The sequence below is a fragment of the Rhinoderma darwinii genome, chromosome 1 (assembly GCF_050947455.1).
Source record: "Rhinoderma darwinii isolate aRhiDar2 chromosome 1, aRhiDar2.hap1, whole genome shotgun sequence".
In the NCBI taxonomy this organism is placed as follows: domain Eukaryota; kingdom Metazoa; phylum Chordata; class Amphibia; order Anura; family Rhinodermatidae; genus Rhinoderma; species Rhinoderma darwinii.
The window spans coordinates 83,768,932-83,788,928 of record NC_134687.1 but is presented as its reverse complement, the minus strand read 5'-3'; the positions used below and the strand labels follow the sequence as shown (position 1 = coordinate 83,788,928).

The window sequence follows — 19,997 nt, the reverse complement described above, 5'->3', positions numbered from 1 at the left end:
TGTCAAATATCCCTCGTGGGAAAACCCCTTTAAGTCTCCTTGAAAAACTTAAATATATGCATGGAGAGAAGCTATATAGGTTTCATAAACTCTGGGACTCAAACAAGTCGGATGGATGATATATATTCATAAATGATGTAGGGGACAGGGGTATAAGACTAATGATGAGGAGACAAGGAATAAATGTGTCCATGACGCTCCCTTATGAAAGGAGTTGCTAAACAACCCCCCTCCTCTCCCTTGTCTCGTCATCTCCTCTTTTCCATGATAGGGTGGGGATTATATAGTTAGTAAATTGAAGTAACGCATAGGGTGGTGATATCATAAAAGAAATATATTTATCATGTACTCTTTTAATCTATTGTTCATAATAAAAAACACGGTATGGGCTCACACCAAGAGGACCGATGGGATTACAATGACACATTTACTGATTGTTTGTGCCATTCAGCACATCGTCAAACATGTGTCTATAAGTTTGAGAAAATTCCTGGTAGGGCTGGGCGATCTGACCCAAACATACAATCCAGATTTTATGAACGCTTACTAGATTTTAATCTTAATTTTCTTGTTTTTGCTAAACAAACTAAAAAAATACCAAGAGAAAATTATTTTCCATAAGGCAATTGCATGCACAACTATTCCTCAATATATGCGTATTATCAAAATTGTCCCTTAGGCCCCATGCACACAGCCATAATTTTGATCAAAGCACGGACCCGTTCATTTCTGTTGCCCATAGTATATTTACGGGAAGGTGTCCGGGCCGTAGAAAGGCTCCACAAAAAATAGGACATGACCTATTTTTTTATTTTACGGGCCATGCTCCGATACTTTATATTGGGAACACGGCCCGCAAATGCGGGTTACTGTCCGCCGGCGACCATATGCGTAATCATGGACCGGAATTACAGCTACAGCCGTGTGCAGGGGGTCTTCGTTTTTGTGTGTGATAACTTACTTGTTGAAGGGAAAGTTCTGATAATGAGTATATATTAAAGAAGTGCTGTATATGTGGGGCCCATTACACAGAGAGGAGAGATGTCGAACGTAAATAGGAGAGATAAACGCTGTATGTGATACAGTCTCTCCTCTCTGTAGATCTGACATATTTAAAATCAGACAGCAATTGTCAACCCAGGAACTGTTTGGAACGTCAAGTGGCTGCAAAGGAAAATTGGTGAAGTCCATGCATTCCTCTGAACTCTAATGCAGCATGCCCACATGCTGCTGTCCTCTCAGGGCCCTCTTTCTCCATGAAGCTGGGATCCATGTCATGCAGGCAGGTGAGAGACTTTCTCCTTTGGGTGGTTGTGGCGAGATAACAGAGTACAAGTACCATGGGGAGGCACAGAAATTTGGTGGTAAGGTCAAACACAAGTGGGGCATTGAGTCTCCTGATCATGTTCCATCCTCTATCTCCATTAACGGTCCTAGTACTTCTGTGCTACCACAGGAAATCTTACAAGGGTTGACGTCTAGCATTATTTTTTCTATCATGCCTCGTGGCTGCTTTTAGCATCAAAAAGTTTTGTAGCAGGAGCAAACAAACACTCTGAGACCTATCCCTACACAATCAATACCTACTCAACTCTTTATACATATCAACAGTGACCACCTGTCACGAAGGGTCTGTGGACCCACTGGGCTGTACCGCCTTGGCGGTAAAGCAGCTGGCCAACAGGGCGCAGGTGAATGTCTATAGTTCGTATCGGTACCTGTGGCAGTGCAGACAGCAGCAGGGCAGGCTCTGCTAGGACTAGGCAGCAGGTAGACATAAGACGAGGTGAAGCAGGTCAGACGTGGAATACAGCACGACACGACTTTGGCAAAGCACAGTGCTCGACCAGGATGGTATGGAATGCAGGGAACAGGAAACACACTAGGAGGCCATCACATAGACAAACTAGGAAACATCAACAACGCTCAGGCATAGAAGCAGGGGGCTGGACCCCTCTTATAGTCCAGGGTACTCACGGGTCAAAGTTCATCAACGGGATCCAGCTGAGTTGAGTGGAAGCGAGCGCTGGCGTCTCCTGAGGAGGAGGCTGGGGCCAGCGCTTGCCGACTCGTGGCTGCGGCTGTCAGGAGGGGATTGGAGCAGACAGCCCACAGCCACGGACATTACAGTATCCCCCCTCTTCTTGGGACCAGAGCGAGAGAGAAACTTCTTCAGAAGAGCAGGAGAATTGAGATTCAACTCTGGCTCAAGACCTTTTTTCAGGACCAAACCCCCTCCAATCCACCAGGTAAAAGGTCTTTCCTCTCACTTTTTTGGTGTCCAGGATCTCCTGAACCTCAAAAGGTGTCTAAATGGCCGCTGGAGGCAACCACAGGGCTCGGAGTCTTGGTGTTGAGGTTCAGAACCACCGGCTTCAGGAGGGAGACATGGAAGGAGTTTGGGGATCTTGAGGGTAGGAGGCAGCCGAAGCTTATAGGCGATAGGGTTGATCCGCTGTAGGATCTCGAAGGGTCCGAGGAACCTGGGAGCAAATTTGCATGATGGCACCCTTAGTCGGATATTCCTGGAAGACAGCCAGACCCTCGTGCCAGGAAGAAACGGAGGAGGTTCTCTTCTCCTTGTGTCAGCCTTCCGTTTCATGCGGTCGACTGCCATTAGGATGGAGGATCGAGTTTGCTGCCAGATGTGTAGGAAGTCTCTAAAGGTGGAGTCAGCCACTGGAACCTCAGAAGTATCGGGCATCGGGAGAGGAATTTGTGGGTGCTGGCCGTAAACAATGAACGACAGCGTATTCCTTGTGAACTCGCTGGTGTGATTATTGTAGGAGAATTCTGCCCATGGGAGCAAATGCACCCAGTCATCATGCTGCTTGGAAATGAAGTGGCGTAGGCAGTTCTCCAAGATCTGATTGATCCTCTCGACCTGACCATTGGACTGAGGATGGTAGGCTGATGAAAAGTCCAATTTCACACCGAGGAGCCTGCAGAGGGCTCTCCAGAACTTCGAGCTAAAGACACAATATGCTGCGGCAAGCCGTGCAGGCGAAAGATGTGTTGGATGAACAGCTTGGCCAGCTGAGGAGCAGAAGGAAGACCGGTCAGAGGAACGAAATGGGCAATCTTCGAAAATCGGTCCACCACCACCCAGACAGCACTGCATCCAGCAGAGAGAGGTAGGTTCGTAATAAAGTCCATAGCTATATCCTGCCAGGGAGCATTGGGCACAGGCAATGGATGGAGCAGACCAGCAGGTCTGGAGTGGATGGCCTTGTTGGCTGCACATACGGAACAGGAAGAAACAAAGTCCATAATCTCCTTGGGCAGCGTGGGCCACCAGAAACGACGAGCAATCAGATCCCGGGTCTTACGGACCCCCGCGTGACCTGCCAGTCTAGGGGAGTGTCCCCAGCGGAAGATTCTTTCTCGATCAGTCAGGCGCACAAAAGTCCTCCCTGGAAGAATGTCCCCAACTTGCAGGGGATTGGCAGAGATAATGCAAGACGGATCAATAATATTCTGTGGACTCTCCAAAATTGTCTTCCGTCTCGAAAGACCTGGACAATGCATCGGCCCTCACATTCTTGTCGGCCTGGTGATAATGGAGCTCAAACTGGTACCTTGTAAAGAACAGTAACCAACTGGCTTGACGAGGGTTCAGCCGCGTTGGGCCGTCTGGAGGTAGGTCAGATTCTTGTGGTCTGTAAAAATCAGGATCGGATGAGCTGCGCCCTCCAATAGATGTCTCCATTCTTCCAGGGCCAATTTGATGGCCAGTAACTCAGAGTAGTTGCGTTCTGTGGAAGAGAACAGCTTAGAAAAATATCCACATACCTTGACTTGCCCTTGGGACCTCTCTGGAACAGGAGTGCACCAGCACCGACAGAGGATGCGTCCACCTCCAACGAGAACTGCAGAGAGACATCCGAATGATGGAGGATAGAGGCTGACGTGAAGGCACGCTTCAGGCTATTAAATGCGGACTCTGCCTCGGGAGTCCACAGCTTGGCGTTCATACCCTTCTTAGTAAGGTTAGAGATGGGAGTAGTCAGTGAGGAGAAGTTTGGAATAAACTGCCTGTAAAAATTAATACAAGCAATGTCTCCGCCTCCCTCTTGCTGAAGACGTCCGAAAATGCAGCATAATTGGCAATCCTGCCAATGACCGAGGCAGTGAAGGCTGAGCCGAACGAATCTGCACCAGGCAACGACCTTGACACTGAGGGCCCCACTGGAGAACCTCTCCAAAATTCCAGTCAAGGACTGGGGCATGCAGTCGGAGCCAAGGCAGGCCCAGCAACACAGGGTTAACAGCTTTGGATAGCATATAGAAAGGCAGAAGTTCGGCGTGAAGGGCTCCAACTTGGAGCCTCGGCGGCTTGGTCACAGCTATAATTGGGTCTGGCAGAGGTTCACTGAAGCAATTGTCAACGGGTTCTTCAGACGTGTGGTGGGTGATTGCAGAAGGTTCACCAGGTCTCTACGGATGAAATTAGCAGCGGATCCAGAGTTCAGATACGCAGAGACCTGATGCGGTTTCTCGCCGGACACTATGGTCACAGGTAAGGACAATCTAGACGGAAGTCCATTCTTACCAAAGGTTGTCACTCCTAGCAACGCTAGGTCTTGGGATCTTTGGGGACACAGGTGCACGAGATGGCCACCTAGGCCGCAATAAAGACAGAGTCCAGACGTGCGTCAGGAGAGGATTGGAGCGGATAGCCCACAGCCACGGACATTACACCACCACTATATATGAGATGTGCAGTAATATCAATGTGACAGTGAGCAGAGACAGTTTACCCATTGTGAATACTTTGCAACTAAACAGATTACAACCAATCCATATTTCAACGGGCAGGCAAAGATTATAGAACTATTTTACAATATGGGGTTAAGACTGGGTATGCTGGATAGAAAAGCTTATTATCGTACTTTCAGTCTTAACTACTCGATAGCGTTAATTAAATGTAAATAAAAACGAATTGCTATTTTTAAATACAGTTTTAACTAGTTGCCGACACAGGACGAGAATACTCGTCCTGAGTGGCGGGTACTTCGCGCATTAGGACGAGCATTCTCATCCTAACAGCTATGTCTGCGCGCGATCTGGAGCGGGGCAATGGCTATAACACACAGCCGCAGCCCCGCTCAAACGGCGGAGAGAAGAGAACCTTCTGATGCGGCATTCACAATAAATAAGAGAAGGGGGGACTGCCCCTTGATAGTGTCTTAGAAAATCCTTGTGACTCGATCAAAGGTCATAATTTGCATGGCCAAAATTTTTAAAGTTTAAGGCCCAAAACATGAAATAATACATATTTGGTATCGCCATTACCGTAACAACTTGTACAACAAATGTATAAGATTATTTATGATGATCGGAGTATGGTGTAAGAAAAAAATAAATAATCAAAACTGCATCGGAACTGCTTTTCTTCTTGCATTTTCGCCAAAATAAAAATTTATAGAAATTAGACAATAATGTATTCTTACCAAAAAATGGTACTTACATAGAGTACAACTCGACCCGCAAAAGAAAAAGTCTCACACAACTACGTCATACAAAAAAGTTATGAGCGTCGGGTTGCAAGGAAAGAAATAAAAGTACGTTTTAAATGCTAAAACTTACAATAAGGCTTCATGCCCACGTCAGTCTTTTTCTTCAGGGTGCTAGCCGTTTTTCAGACGGCTAGCACCCTAACCCATTCATTTCAATGGGGCCATGCACACTTCAGTTTTTTTTTGACGGTCCCATTACTCCGTTCCGATAAAAGTAGAGCATGTCCTACTTCGGTCAGAGATTCCGTGACCGTGAGGCCCATGCAAGTCAATGGGGCCGTCAAAAAAAAACTGAAGGCACACGGAAGGCATCCGTGTACCGTCCGTGTGTGATGGAGCCGTAGCCTAGCAACGGCCGGGGGGCCAGAGGTACACATACAGAAAGATACTGCACTAATCGGCAGCCCCTTCTCTCTGTCAGCACTGATAGAGAGAAGAGGCTGCTGATCAGTGGTGGAACACAGCGATATTAAAGAAAAATAAGTTCATACGTACCCCGGCCGTTGCCTTGGTGACTCGTCCCTCTTCTGACACCCAGTCCGACCTCCCTGGATGACGTTTCAGACCATGTGACCGCTGCAGCCAATCATAGGTCACATGGTCTGAAACGTCATCTCAGGAGGCCGGACTTGAGCAAGAAGCAGGCAAGCAGGGAGTTCTGGGTAAGTAGTAACTTTTTTTGTTGCAAGTTTTTTTTAATGAACCATTGATCTATATTGTGAGCGCCGCGCATGGTATTTCCTGTCCAGCGGTAGTCTCTGTCCAAGGTGCTGAAAGAGTTAAAGGGCTGCACTGATCGGCAGTAACTCTTTCAGCACCCTGGACAGTGAAACCCGCTGGACAGGGAATAGCATGTGCGTCACTCACAATATCGTGTACATAGTGTGAACGGGTTGTTCCAATCACAGACACACGGATCCGTGGAAAATGGCTTTGAAAACGGTGATGGAAGGGTGTATGAGGCCTAAGACATTTTTTTTTTTAAAGAGATCTTTACATATTTATTCTAAAATTAAAGCTTGTGTACAAAGAAAACAAAATACACGCACATTTTACCCACAACCTCTAAAATAATTTAATGTGACATACATTTCATATAGTATATTAAATAGTTAAAATTATCAACCTCTTTCGAGAAAGACTGCAAAACATCAGCATCAGATATTTGTTGGCTTCTGCTTTGCATTGAGCTGCTGGTATTGTCCAGGTCTTGCATCAGCCTGAAAAAGGCTAACTCATTGAACAGCACTTCCGAAATTTCAACAAGAAGATCTTCTCCACAGTCCTTCAACTTTTTATTGTTAAACTTTGCCAATGAATCCTACAAAACACAAAAGACTTGTGGTTTCCATAGTTACGTACTTTGCACTTAGTGATTTTAAGTTTTATGTATACAATGCTCAATCTATAAATGAAAAGATCTGCTACTTCCTCATACACTTTGGGTACCACTTACCAAAACGGTCTAAAAGTAAAACTGAATTTGTTGCCCACAGAAACCAAACAGTGCTCAGCTTACATTCCTTAACCCCTTAGTGACCAGCCCATTTTAGGCCCTAATGACCAAGCTATTTTATTCGTTTTTCTATAGTCGCATTCAAAGAGCTATAACGTTTTTATTTTTTCGTCTACATAGCTGTATGAGGACTTGTTTTTTGCGGGATTAGTTGTGCTTTTTAATAGCACCATTTTTGGGTACATATAATTTTTATATTAACTTTTATTAACCTTTTTGGGGGGATTATAAAAAAAAAACTGAAATTCCGCCATTGTTCTATGCGTTTTTAAATTGACGCCGTTCACTATGCGACGTAAATAACATGTGAGGTCGGTACGATTACGGCGATACCACATATGTAGAGGTTTTTTATGTTTTACGACTTTTGCACAATAAAAACACTTTTGAACTAAAATTATTTGTTTTTGCATCGTTGCTTTCCAAGAGCCGTAATTTTTTTATTTTTCCATCAATGTAGTGATTTTTTGGGCTTGTTTTCTGCGGGACAAGACGTAGTTTTGAATGGTACTGTTTTGGGGTACATGGGACTTATTGATTCATTTTTATTATGACTTTTTTGGGGGGTAATGGAAAAAAATTGCAATTTCGTCATGGTTTTTTGCGGTTTTTTTTTTTACGGTGTTCACTTTGCGGTTTAAATTACATATTAACTTTATTAATGGAGTCATTACGGTCGCGGCGATACCACATATGTGTACTTTTTTTTTTTTTACACTTTTACTAAATAAAACCACTTTTTATGGAAAAAAATGGTTTTATTTTTTTACTGTACTTTTTATTAATAATCTTTATTTCACTTTGATGACTTATTTTATTAGTCCCACTAGGGGACTTTACTGTGCGATATTCCGATCGCTGCTATAATGCTCTGGTATACTTCGTATACCGGAGCATTATTGCCGGTCAGTGTAAATCTGACAGGCAATCTGTTAGGACGTGCCTCCGGCGCGTCCTAACAGGCATATGTCCAGGGCAGACCTGGGGGCTTTTATCAGTCCCCCGGCTGCCATGACACCCCATCGGAGACCCGCGATTTCATTCGCGGGCCGCCGATGGGTGACAGGGGGAGCTCACTCCCTCTGTAAACAAAGTTAAATGCCGCAGTCGCTATTGACGGCGGCATTTAACGGGTTAAGCGGCCGCGATCGAAGTAAACTTCGATCGCGGGCGTTGGAGCAGGAGCTCAGCTGTCATCAGACAGCAGAGCCCCGGCTCCTGCCTGCACGGGAGACCCGTGCAGGACTTAGACTAGGCTGACGTGAAAAGGCGTCAGCCTAGCCTAAAGCCCATTAGTGACCGACGTAAAAAGGCGTATTAGTGGTCACTAAGGGGTTAAACTGCTCTGGAAAAAGCACAGCTGAGCTCTGATCAGTTGCTATGGGCAACAAATTCAGTTTTACTTTTAGACAGCTTTGATAAATATGGCCATTTGTGTTTCAATTCCTCACTATTTTCAAAACATTTGTTTGCCGTCAGTGAATGAGAACACTCTTGAACATTCAGAGGCAGAAAACCGGTACATAGCTAGTCCTGCTCTATTAGCTGAGAAGTGGACACAATTGTATCCAGTCTAGACAATGCACCATGACCTAAACAGCCTGGACTCAACACTGACACTTGTAGCAAACTACCTGAGAGATTTGTGCAGCTACTAGATTTAGCTCACAGAGCATTGCCTAGCCTGGATACAATTGTATCCATTTATCTGCTCAGAGCACGACTGAAAGGTAAAAGGTAGCCATACACAGACTAACGTCAGCCGAACTTTGCAAAAAAAAAAAAAAGTGAATTAGATGCTCGGCCGACGTTTGTTTAGGAGACGTCAGGAAAAAAGGATCATGTATAATGTGTGTGTCTGCATGTGCATATATGTCTCTGTGTAAGTGTGTATAGATTTGTGTGTGTGTTTATATGTTCCAGTGTGGGTAAAGTTATCCTAGTGTGTGATCTGTGGTGTTACATAGGGCTGCAGATAATACACTTTGATAACTCCGTATAGATAATGTAGTGGATGTGATCTGTGGTGTTACACACTGTAGGACTGCATGTACTACCTACTACATTATTTGTACTCCGAAAGGGTCTGTATGTGAAAGTGTGTGTGTGTGTGAGTATATATATATATATATATATATATATATATATATATATATATATACACACACACACATATATACATACACACACACACACACACATCTACATATGTGCCTTTATTTATTTGTATATGCTCCTGTCGATATCGGTCCCTCTCGATATCTGTCTCTCGACGTTTCAGTCCTCTCAGCAGGACCTTTGTCAAGCCTGCTGAAAGGACCGAAACGTAGCTATTTCTGTACATGGGAGAATAAACCACTAGCTTTGCAACTACCTTTGGAGTGCTGCGTCTATTTCCTCGTTTGTGTATCCAATTCAGGACCGTGTGGACGACGGTCAAGGACACATAGCATCGTGATACTTGAATTCTCTGAAGTGCTGCTTTTTTCTACCTACACACATATATATATATATATATATATGTCAATATATATATGGTTAGGTTCTGGTTTGTGGAGGGCAGCAATAAAGTCCCGTACAGGGCGCCACCCAACCTAAGGGCGGCCCTGTTTGTATTCCCCATGAAATAACTAGTCTGGAGCATATTTTCTTAGAACTCTGCGTTGTGCCGTTCCGGCTATTCCTCCTAGAAAATTATGAATAAATTGATAACTGGGTGTTCTCATTCCACTTTTCAATGGGATGTATCCGTGTCTCCGCGCGCGCGCCCCCGTGTCTCCGCGCGCGCGCCCGTGTCTCCGCGCATATGAATATGAATAAGATTCCACTGCATAACACATTGTGTGCTCTTTAGAGGTTCAGAATGCATCAATTCCAATTAACCCTAAAGTCTCCAAAACTTTCTTGTTGGTCTTCTTGTTGGGATTTTTTTTCCCCAGTGATGCGGTCACATATAATGTCCGGTATAACAAATCTCCATTTCTATATAGTTTAGAAGCCTAAAAGGAACCGGGACATCACTTCAAGGAAGACAAACACAGATCATCACACAATTTAGTACACTTTTGTTTTTAGGCCTTATTCACACGACCGTGTTGAATCCGTGATATACAGTCCGCACTTTGGCCCTATTTCCCGGACCGTACACAGTTCAGATAGTCGGGCTCATAGCATAATAGTTACGTATGACGCTAGGTGTCACTGCTTCCCCGTGGAAAAACTGTCCTGTACTGAAGATTGTTTTCATTACGAGACAGTAGACCCGCGGGGAGACAGTGACTCACAGCAGCATACATAACGATTATGCTAGGAGCCCGGCTATCTGAACTGTGTTTGGTACAAGAAATGCGGCCGTCACGCAGCGTATATCACTGACCGAACACTGTCGTGTGAATAAGGCCTTACTGTTACTTACATAGCTCACTTCTATAACAAGAAAAAAAAAACAAGAAGGTTTTTTACAATGACCTCTGCACAGTCACACAACATGCCTCGAAAACTCTCATAGTAGGGTTTCCTATGGTCCATGTGGCTACTGGAAAGCATATCTCTGAATGCTGTTAACAGAAGCTCAGGCAAGACGGCTGCCCCATTATCATGTGCAGAAAATACAAGAAAGAAAATATCTACAATCAACAAATAAAACCAGATTAGAAGAAAAGATTCTTTCACTATTTGGTTATAATTAGAAAAAAGAAAAAATGTGTGATCGGTGAAGGATTGTTATTTTGTCTTTGTGTACAAAAACTACCAAAAGTTTAATAAAAATTACACGATTGAAAGAATCATTTTCAATTATCAGCTAAAAGAATAATGGAGCTACATAACATCGTTCCATACCTGTAGTATGCTCCCTAGCTGCTTGTGAAAGAATTTCACAAATTCTTTGCTCTCATCATTCTGCTGGGTTAGAGTCAGAACCATTCTCCTAATAGAAGTCAGGAGATGAGGAGAGCAGACTTCCTCCATGTGTTCCTGCAAAGCCACAAAGAAAAGCCTTCAGCAAATGGCACGGAGCATGTGAACAATTTACACAATGTACCCAGTCACAATAAAAGCAAGAGTTTAATGTTACCTGTTGTTTCTCCAAGTTCTCCTGCAGGTGTCTCAAAAACTAAAAGAGGGGGCAGGGTGACGAAAAGCGCCACCATATTGTACCTCATCTTTAGAGTCACATTTTGGCATATTTGACAACACAAGCGAATATCAGGCTGTCCAGTGGCAAATAAGCCAACATATGCTGATCTCCAAATCAATAATGTCATGTAGAGAACAAAGCCAATTGTCACATATAAAAAGGATCAACTTCTCTGATAAAAGGACAACTCAGAGCAACGGCTATGAAATAGCCAGGAAAGGAAAAAAAACACTTTTGCCATAGACCACGACTTCTCCAGATATTTGTACCATAAAAACCACTCATGGATATGCACCCTCGACAGTATGCTGGGCAAGCATTGTGTGTCAATTACTGGCACATCTAACAAGGAGTGTGATGAATAATCATCATTATAAAGTACTGACATATTATTTCCATACAATCTTTGAAGTGAGACTTGGCACTAGGGAGGCATGAAAAAAAAATCTGCTTGCTGCGGTGTCACCTGGAGGGAGAAGACATCCGGGGCTGTAACTATGGGGGGTGTTCTGGCTGCAATTCCACCCGGGACTTGTGCGCACTGCCACACAAGGAGTCAGGAATATTACACAAGGCACTTCATGGTTAATGGGCCCCGCTACAGATTTTGCATCAAGGCTTAGGAGCTTCAGGTTTCATCTCTGGGGACACACCTTTGCTAATTTTGGGGGGGATCCATGATGAGTAATATTGGGATAAAAGGGGGGCTAAAGACCATTAAAACTTCCAAGCAACATAGGCAATAGAGTTGTTGTATAATGAGCGCATAAGAGCTAGGATGTGACATGGAAGACCATTATGGGGATTTCAGCAATTTCAGGATCTCAAAAATTGCACTAAATTGAGAAAGACATTAATTTGAGTTCAATAACTTTATTTTAGAATGCTTGAGGTGAATGTATTAAAAGCCGGCCAGTCCGTTCAAGGAGCTGGTCATTTTATTACAGCAGGTTAAAAGATTTGAGCGCCAATGTGGCACGGACATGACAGATTCACTTTAATGTAGAAATATATAAGTTTTATATACATGAAACAAATTTGACACCGACATGTGGTAAACAGCTGGATGAGACAGATGGGAAAGGAGTAAAGAATACCAAGTAAACTAGGAGATGAATTGCAACAGATGCTCCTAAAAGGTAAAAACCTTCTGATGCAAATATTCAAACAAATAAGTCACTTATGCCACATATAGTAGATTTATAAAGCTCCAGTGTACAAGGATAAAGGAGGACAAACTTATTCGGAATGGTTTACATTGTGAAGGTGGTTTGGAATTTGGCTACTTGTAAGAAGCTCTTGTTGCGTATAAATAAATAAAAAGTGAATTTAACCCCTTTACGACTGCCATACGGCTATATACGTTCCAACTGCCGATCCCCTGTGCAGTGGTCACGTATAAAGACGTTGGCAACGTTTGACGGGATTTAATGTGTGCAGAGCTGTTTTAGTGTGAGCAGCGCTGTAGCGATCCATGTGTCGGCTCTCTCTACAAGTGCCAGCACCTCTTCCACTTAGTTTCATAAAACAACCATGTTTTAAAAAAAAATGAAACTAAGGTTATAAGTACAGCGCTGCTCACACTGAAGTAGTGCTGTACTATTGTCCCCTGGCTCTCCCCCGCGTGCTAGCCCCTCGGTCCCTGGCTTCTGCCTAGAAATAACGGAGCCAGTAGAGCTCGTTATCTGGGCAGATAATGAGCGGATGATCAACATGACGGTCTAACCATGGTGATCATAGAAGAGTTTGCTTGCTAAACAAACTTTTCAAGTAGCTCTGAACACTTAGCCTTCTTTACTCTCCACTCACAGCGATCCAGGAGAGAGGACGACTAATTTACTATATATGCATATAGATAGATATATGTATACTGTTGCAGCTCTATAAAAATTAGTAATCTTCTCTCTCCTGGATCGCTGTGAGTGGAGATGAACACTTAGTCTTCTTTACGCTCTTTATAGAGCTGCAACAGTATACATATATCTATCTATATACATATATATATAGTATATAGTATAGATAAATATATAAAAAAAATACAAAAAAAACTTTTTTTCTTCACATTTTTACGGATTTGTCTGCTAATAAAAATTGAAAACATGGTATTAATTAAACTAATCTAGAAAATGCATCAAAGTAAAAATAGTTGTGATATTCAAAGCGGTTGCAAAGATATTATCGTTTAAAGAGGTGCATATCAGAAATGGAAAGTTTGACCTGGACACAGGGGGTATCACTGACCCTTGGTCATGAAAGGGTTAATGGGACTTTCAATTTTTTTATTTTTTTTTAACATTACTATAAGATTTTTTGACAATTTTGGAACATGAAAACTGCGGAATTTTCTAAATGTAAGGCGTGATGTCCACTGCTGTAAATAATTTCAGTTGAACATGCAGCTGAGTGCATCATGTAATGGGGAGGGCTGCACAAACCCTGGGGCACTTTACATTTTATTCGTACCATCCTCCATTATTTAGATATCGGTACCGTTATATTTGGCGCCCCATATTTAAATAACCCCCTGAACTGTCAATGGGGCGTGTTTAAGCAAGGGGGTGTGTAACATCGCTGTGACATTGTCCAATCAGCTACAGACAGTGCCACAGCAAAAGCTGGAGAGTGTGTGCGTGCCCGCTCTCACTCACCAGCTCTCTGGAGACAAGGACAAGACTGTGTGATGTCTCGCGAGAGACCACACAGTCTTGTCCTTGTCTACCGAGCGCTGAAGAGTGAGAGCGCGCGCGCACAGCTCCGAGCTGCACGCACACACACGCTCTCTTCAGCTCCTGCTGTGGCTCTGTCCGTAGCCGATTGGACAGTGTCATAGAAATATTACACGCCCCCTTGCCTAAACACGCAGTTCAGAGGGTTATTTAAATATCAGGTGCCAAATATAACGGCACCGATAACTAAATATTGGAGGAGGGTAGGAAAAAAATGTAAAAGCACTGCAGGGTTTGTGCAGCCCTCCCCATTACATGCTGCACTCAGGAGCACATGTATTGGCAGATGAAAGGCTCTCTTTAACCCCTTCCCTCTTTAGCCACTTTTGACCTTCCTGACAGAGCCTTATTTTTCAAATCTGACATGTGTCACTTTATGTGGTAATAACTCCAGAATGCTTTCACCTATTCAAGCGATTCTGAGATTGTTTCCTCGTGACACATTGGACTTTAACCCCTTAAGGACGCAGCCTAGTTTTGGCCTTAAGACTCAGAGCCCATTTTTCAAATCTGACATATTTCACTTTATGTGGTAATAACGTCAGAATGCTTAAAGCTACCCAAGCGATTCTGAGATTGTTTTCTCGTGACACATTGGGCTTCATGTTCGTGGTAAAATTTGGTCGATATATTCAGTGTTTATTGCTGAAAAATTGCAAAATTTAGAGAAAATTTTGAAAAAATTGCATTTTTCAACATTTAAATGCATCTGCTTGTAAAACAGACGGTTATACCACCCAAAATAGTTACTAGTTCACATTTCCCATATGTCTACTTTAGATTGGCATCGTTTTTTGAACATTCTTTTATTTTTCTTGGACGTTACAAGGCTTAGAACATAAACAGCAATTTCTCATATTTTTAAGAAAATTTCAAATGCCTTTTATTTAAGGTACCTGTTCAGTTCTGAAGTGGCTTTGTGGGGCCTATGTATTAGAAACCCTGATAAAACACCCCATTTTAAAAACTAGACCCCTCAAAGTATTCAAAACACCATTTAGAAAGTTTTTTTAACCCTTCAGGCATTTCACAGGAATTAAAGCAAAGTGGAGGTGAAATTTGCAAATTTCATTTTTCTTGCGGAATTTCAATTTTATTCATTTTTTTTTTCCTGTAACACAGGAGGTTTTACCAGAGAAACACTACTAAATATGTATTGTCCAGATTCTGTAGTTTTTAGAAATGTCCCACATGTGGCCCTACTGCGCTCGTGGACTAAAACACAAGCCCTAGAAGCAAAGAAGCACCTAGTGCATTTTGAGTCCTCTTTTTTATTAGAATATATTTTAGGCAGCATGCCGGGTTTGAAGAGGTGTTGAGGTGCCAAAACAGTAGGAATCCCCCAATAGTGACCCCATTTTGGAAACTACACCCCTCAAGGAATTCATTTATGGTTGTTGTTAGCATTTTGAGCACACAGTTTTTTCACAGCACCTATTTCAATTGGGCTGTGACATTAAAAAAATGACATTTTTCCAATAAGATGTAATTTTTTATCAAAATTTCTTATTTTCACAGGGAACAAAATGCTCAATTTTGTTGCCCAATTTCTCCTGAGTGCAGCAATACCCCATTTGTGGCAATAAACTGCCGTTTGGGCCCATGGGAGGCCTCAGAAGGGAAGGAGCGCTGTGTGTTCTTTGGAGTCCAGATTTTGCTGGATTGGTTTTCGGGTGCCATGTCGCATTTGCAGAGCCCCAGAGGTATCAAAGCAATGGAAACCCACCAGAAGTGACCCCATTTTGGAAACTACACCCCTCAAGGAATTCATTTATGGGTAATGTGACCATTTAGACCCCATAGTTTCTTCACAGAACTTATTTGAATTGGGCTGGGAATTAAAAAAATATATATTTTTTCCAATAATATGTCATTTTAGCTCAAAAATTCTTATTTTCACAAGAAATAAAATACTCCATTTTGTTGCCCAATTTGTCCTGAATGCGGCAATACCCCATTTGTGGTGATAAACTGCCGTTTGGGCCCATGGGAGGGCTCAGAAGGAAAGGAGCGCTGTGTGTTCTTTGGAGTCCAGATTTTGCTGGATTGGTTTTCGGGTGCCATGTCGCATTTGCAGAGCCCCAGAGCTATCAAAGCAATAGAAACCAATCACAAATGACCCCATTTTTGAAACTACACCCCTCAAGGAATTCATTTATGGGTGTTGTGACTATTTTGACCCCATAGTTTTTTCACAGAACTAATTTGAATTGGGCTGGGAATGAAAACAAAATTATTTTTTTCAAATATGTAGTTTTGGCTGAAAATTTCTTATTTTCACAAGAAACAAAATACCCCATTCTGTTGCGCAATTTGTTCTGAGGGCCGCAATACCCCATTTGTTGTGATAAACTGCCGTTTGGGCCCATGGGAGGGCTCAGAAGGAAAGGACCACCATTTGGCCTACTGGGGATTTTCGAGTGCGAAGTCATGTATGCAGAAGCACCTGAGGTACCAGTACAGTTGAAACCCGCAAGAAGTGACCCCGTTTAAAAAACGACACCCTTAAGGCATTCATCTAGAGGTGTAGTGAGCATTTTGACCGGAGACCTACACCCCATAAACTGTAATGTGGGTTCTCCCGGGTATGGCAATACCCTACATGTGGCTGTTATCAGCTGCCAGGGCACACAGCAGGGCTCAGAGGGGAAAGACGAGGGGGGATAAACTGTGCGGAGTGCATCAGGGTAAGTAAAATTGGGGTAAATTATAAACCAAGGGATGTATGATAAATTTTAAAACACTCTTTCATACAGAGCTCTGGTTATTCGGGACACGTGTCACATTGATATATTGTGTCATCCATTATCGCCCTCTTATAGCAGACTTTGCACCTCTTTTGACTTTTTCCCTTCTTGCCAGTTTGGGGAACTTCTCCTGGAAAGTGTTGCCCTGGTACGATGCGTGTGGCCCCGCTTCCAGAAGTACTGGGTGCCCCCCCTTCTTGGTCCCTAAAGATTAGGTTCTTGATAATCACCTCTTGAAATTCCAGGAAAGTTCCCGTCTGGCCTGCACATCGACGTAGCACGTACGCATTGTACAAAGCCATCTGTATGATGTGCCCGTCCAGCTTCTTATACCACACCGCATGGCGCTGTAGGGCTTCAGGATTTGATCTGACAAGTCCATCCCTCCCATGTACCTATTGTAGTCCAGGATGCAGTCTGGTTTGGGGGTGGCCTTTCCTTCATATATCCTAAACCTGTAGGTATACCCTGATGCACTCTCGCACAGCTTATACATCTTCACGCCATACCTTGCCCTCTTACCCGGCAGGTACTCGCGGAATTGAACCCTCCCTTTAAAATGTACCAGGGACTCATCAATAGAAATACACTTCTCGGGGGTGTATGCTTGCCAAAACCGGGCACTGGAACGGTCTAATAGGGGTCTCCGTTTATACAAACGGTCAAAACTGGGGTCATCTCGGGGTGGGCACGGCTCATTATCCATATAATGTAAGAAGGGAAGTATTGCCTCATTTATTTATTTTTTTAGGTTCCAGTTCAGTTCTGAAGTTGCTTTGAGGGGCCCATATATTAGAAACCCCTATGAAATACCCCATTTTAGAAACTAGACCCCTCAAAGTATTCACAACAGCATTTAGAAAGTTTATGAACCCTTTAGGTGTTGCACAAAAATTTAGAGCAAAGTAGAGGTGAAATATACATTTTTTTTTGGTCAGAAAATCCTCTTTATATTATTTTTTTTATAACACAAAAGGATTTATCAGAGAAACACAACTTAATACTTCTTGCCCAGATTCTGCAGTTTTGAGAAATATCCCACATGTGGCCCTAGTGCGGTAATGGACTGAAGCACCGGCCTCCAAAGCAAAGGAGCATCTAGTGGATTTTGAGCCCTCTTTTTTATTATTAGGCACCATGTCCGGTTTGAAGAGGTCTTGTGGTGCCAAAACATTGGGAACCCCCCAAAAGTGACCCCAATTTGGAAACTAGACCCCTTGAGGAATCCATTGCAGTTTTCTTGGGGTGCATGCGGCTTTTTGATCAGTTTTTATTCTATTTTTAGGTGGCGTGGTGACTAAAAAACAGCAATTCTACTATTGTTTTTTTATTCTTTTTTTTTTACAGCGTTCACCGTGCGCTATAAATGACATTCACTTTATTCTGCGAGGCGATACGATTACGGCGATACCCTATGTTTATAGTTTTTTTTTTATGTCTTATGGCGTTTGCACAATAAAATACGTTTTGTCAACAATCATTCACTTTTTGTGTTACCTTATTCTAAGAGCCAGAACGTTTTTATTTTTCAATCAATAAAGCCGTGCGAGGACTTATTTTTTGCGTAACGAATTGTAGTTTCGATCAGTACCATTTTTAGGTACATACGACTTTTTGATCTCTTTTTATTCCATTTTTTGGGAGGTGAAGTGACCAAATAATTGTGATTGTGGTTCGGTTTATTATTATTTTACGGCGTTCATCGTGTGGGATAAAGAACGAAATAATTTTGTAGTTCAGGCCGTTACGGACGCGGCGATACCAATTATGTATAGTTTATTTGTTTGTTTATATATTTTTTTTAATAATAAAGGACTGATAAGGGAAAAGGGGGGATTTTTACTTTTATTACTTTTAAATCTTTTATTTTCTTATTTTTACACACCTTTTTATTAACTTTTTTTTTAACTTTATTACTTTGTCCCACTAGGGGACATGAGGGCAGGAGGCCCTGATCGCTATTCTAATACACTGCACTACATGCGTAGTGCAGTGTATTAGAACGGTCAGCTACTCACTGACAGCAAGAATAGTGGGTTCTGAGATTGTCAGGACCCACTAGGCTTCTGTCTATGGCATAGACGCCATTGTTTGGTGTCCGGTTGCCATAGTCACCATCGCCGGCCGCTATCGCGTAGCAGGCCGGCGATGGCAGCTTAACCCCTAAAAAGCCGCGATCTCTATAGAATGCGGCTTTTAAGGGGTTAATCAGCGGGGACACAGCGATCGGTCCCCGCTGTAGGAGCTGTGACAGCTGCTGAACAAGACAGCAGCGTCACAGCTCCTGTATGTGTCGGGAGGACGGCCGAAACGGCCGTTACTCCCGTGACGTACTATTACGTCATGGAGCACGAACAATACAGCTGCCATGACGTAATAGTACGTCAAGGAGCGGGAAGGGGTTAAGTTACTGGCAAAATTTGCTCGATATATTCAGTATTTAATTGTGAAAAACACCAAAATTTAGCGAAAAATTGCAAAAATTAGCATTTTTCTCAATTTAAATATATCTGCTTGTAAGACAGGCAGTTATACCACACAAAATTGTTGCTAATTAACATCCCCCATATGTGTACTTTATATTTGCATTGTTTTTTGAACATCCTTTTATTTTTCTATGACGTTACAAGGCTTAGAACTTTAGCAGCAATTTCTCACATTTTCAAGAAAATTTCAAAAGGCCATTTTTACAGGGGCCAGTTCAGTTGTGAAGTGGCTTTGAGGGCCTTATATATTAGAAACCCCCAAAAAGTCACCCCATTTTAATAACTTCACCCCTCAAAGTATTCAAAACAGCATTTAGAAAATGTCTTAACCCTTTACACATGTCACAGGAATTAAAGCAAAGTAGAGGTGAAATTTACAAATTTCATATTTTTTTGCAGAAATAAATTTTTAGTACAATTTTTTTTATAACACAGAAGGTTTTACCAGAGAAATGCAACTCAATATTTGTTGCCCAGTTTCTGCAGTTTTAGGAAATATCCCACATGTGGCCCTAGCGTGCTACTGGAATGAAGCACCGGCCTCAGAAGCAAAGGAGCACCTAGTGGATTTTGGGGCCTTATTTTTGTTAGAATAAATTTTAGGCACCATGTCAGGTTTGAAGGGCTCTTGCAGTGCCAAAACAGTGAAAATCCACCAAAAGTGACCCCATCTGGGAAACTAGACACCTCAAGGAAATTATCTAGGGGTACAGTGAGCATTTTGACCCCACAGGTTTTTTACAGAACTTATTGGAACTAGGCCGTGAAAATTAAAATCAACATTTCTTCAAAGAAAATGTAGGTTTAGCGATTTTTTCTCTCATTTCCACAAGGACTAAAGGAGAAAAAGCACCGTAAAATTTGT

At 42.7% G+C, this 19,997-nt stretch overlaps 1 protein-coding gene across 6 annotated transcripts in view; it reads right to left on the bottom strand.

Annotated features, from left to right (window-relative positions):
- PCM1 (pericentriolar material 1) overlaps positions 1–19,997 on the bottom strand; it is a 186,187-nt gene that overhangs the window by 14,388 nt on the left and 151,802 nt on the right. For all 6 annotated transcript variants that reach the window (XM_075860140.1, XM_075860145.1, XM_075860142.1 and 3 more), the window contains 2 exons: positions 10,876–11,010; positions 6,646–6,840 (listed from right to left, as the gene is read on the bottom strand). In XM_075860140.1, coding sequence (XP_075716255.1) covers positions 6,646–6,840; positions 10,876–11,010 — 330 coding nt within the window. The remainder of the gene's footprint in view (positions 1–6,645; positions 6,841–10,875; positions 11,011–19,997) is intronic.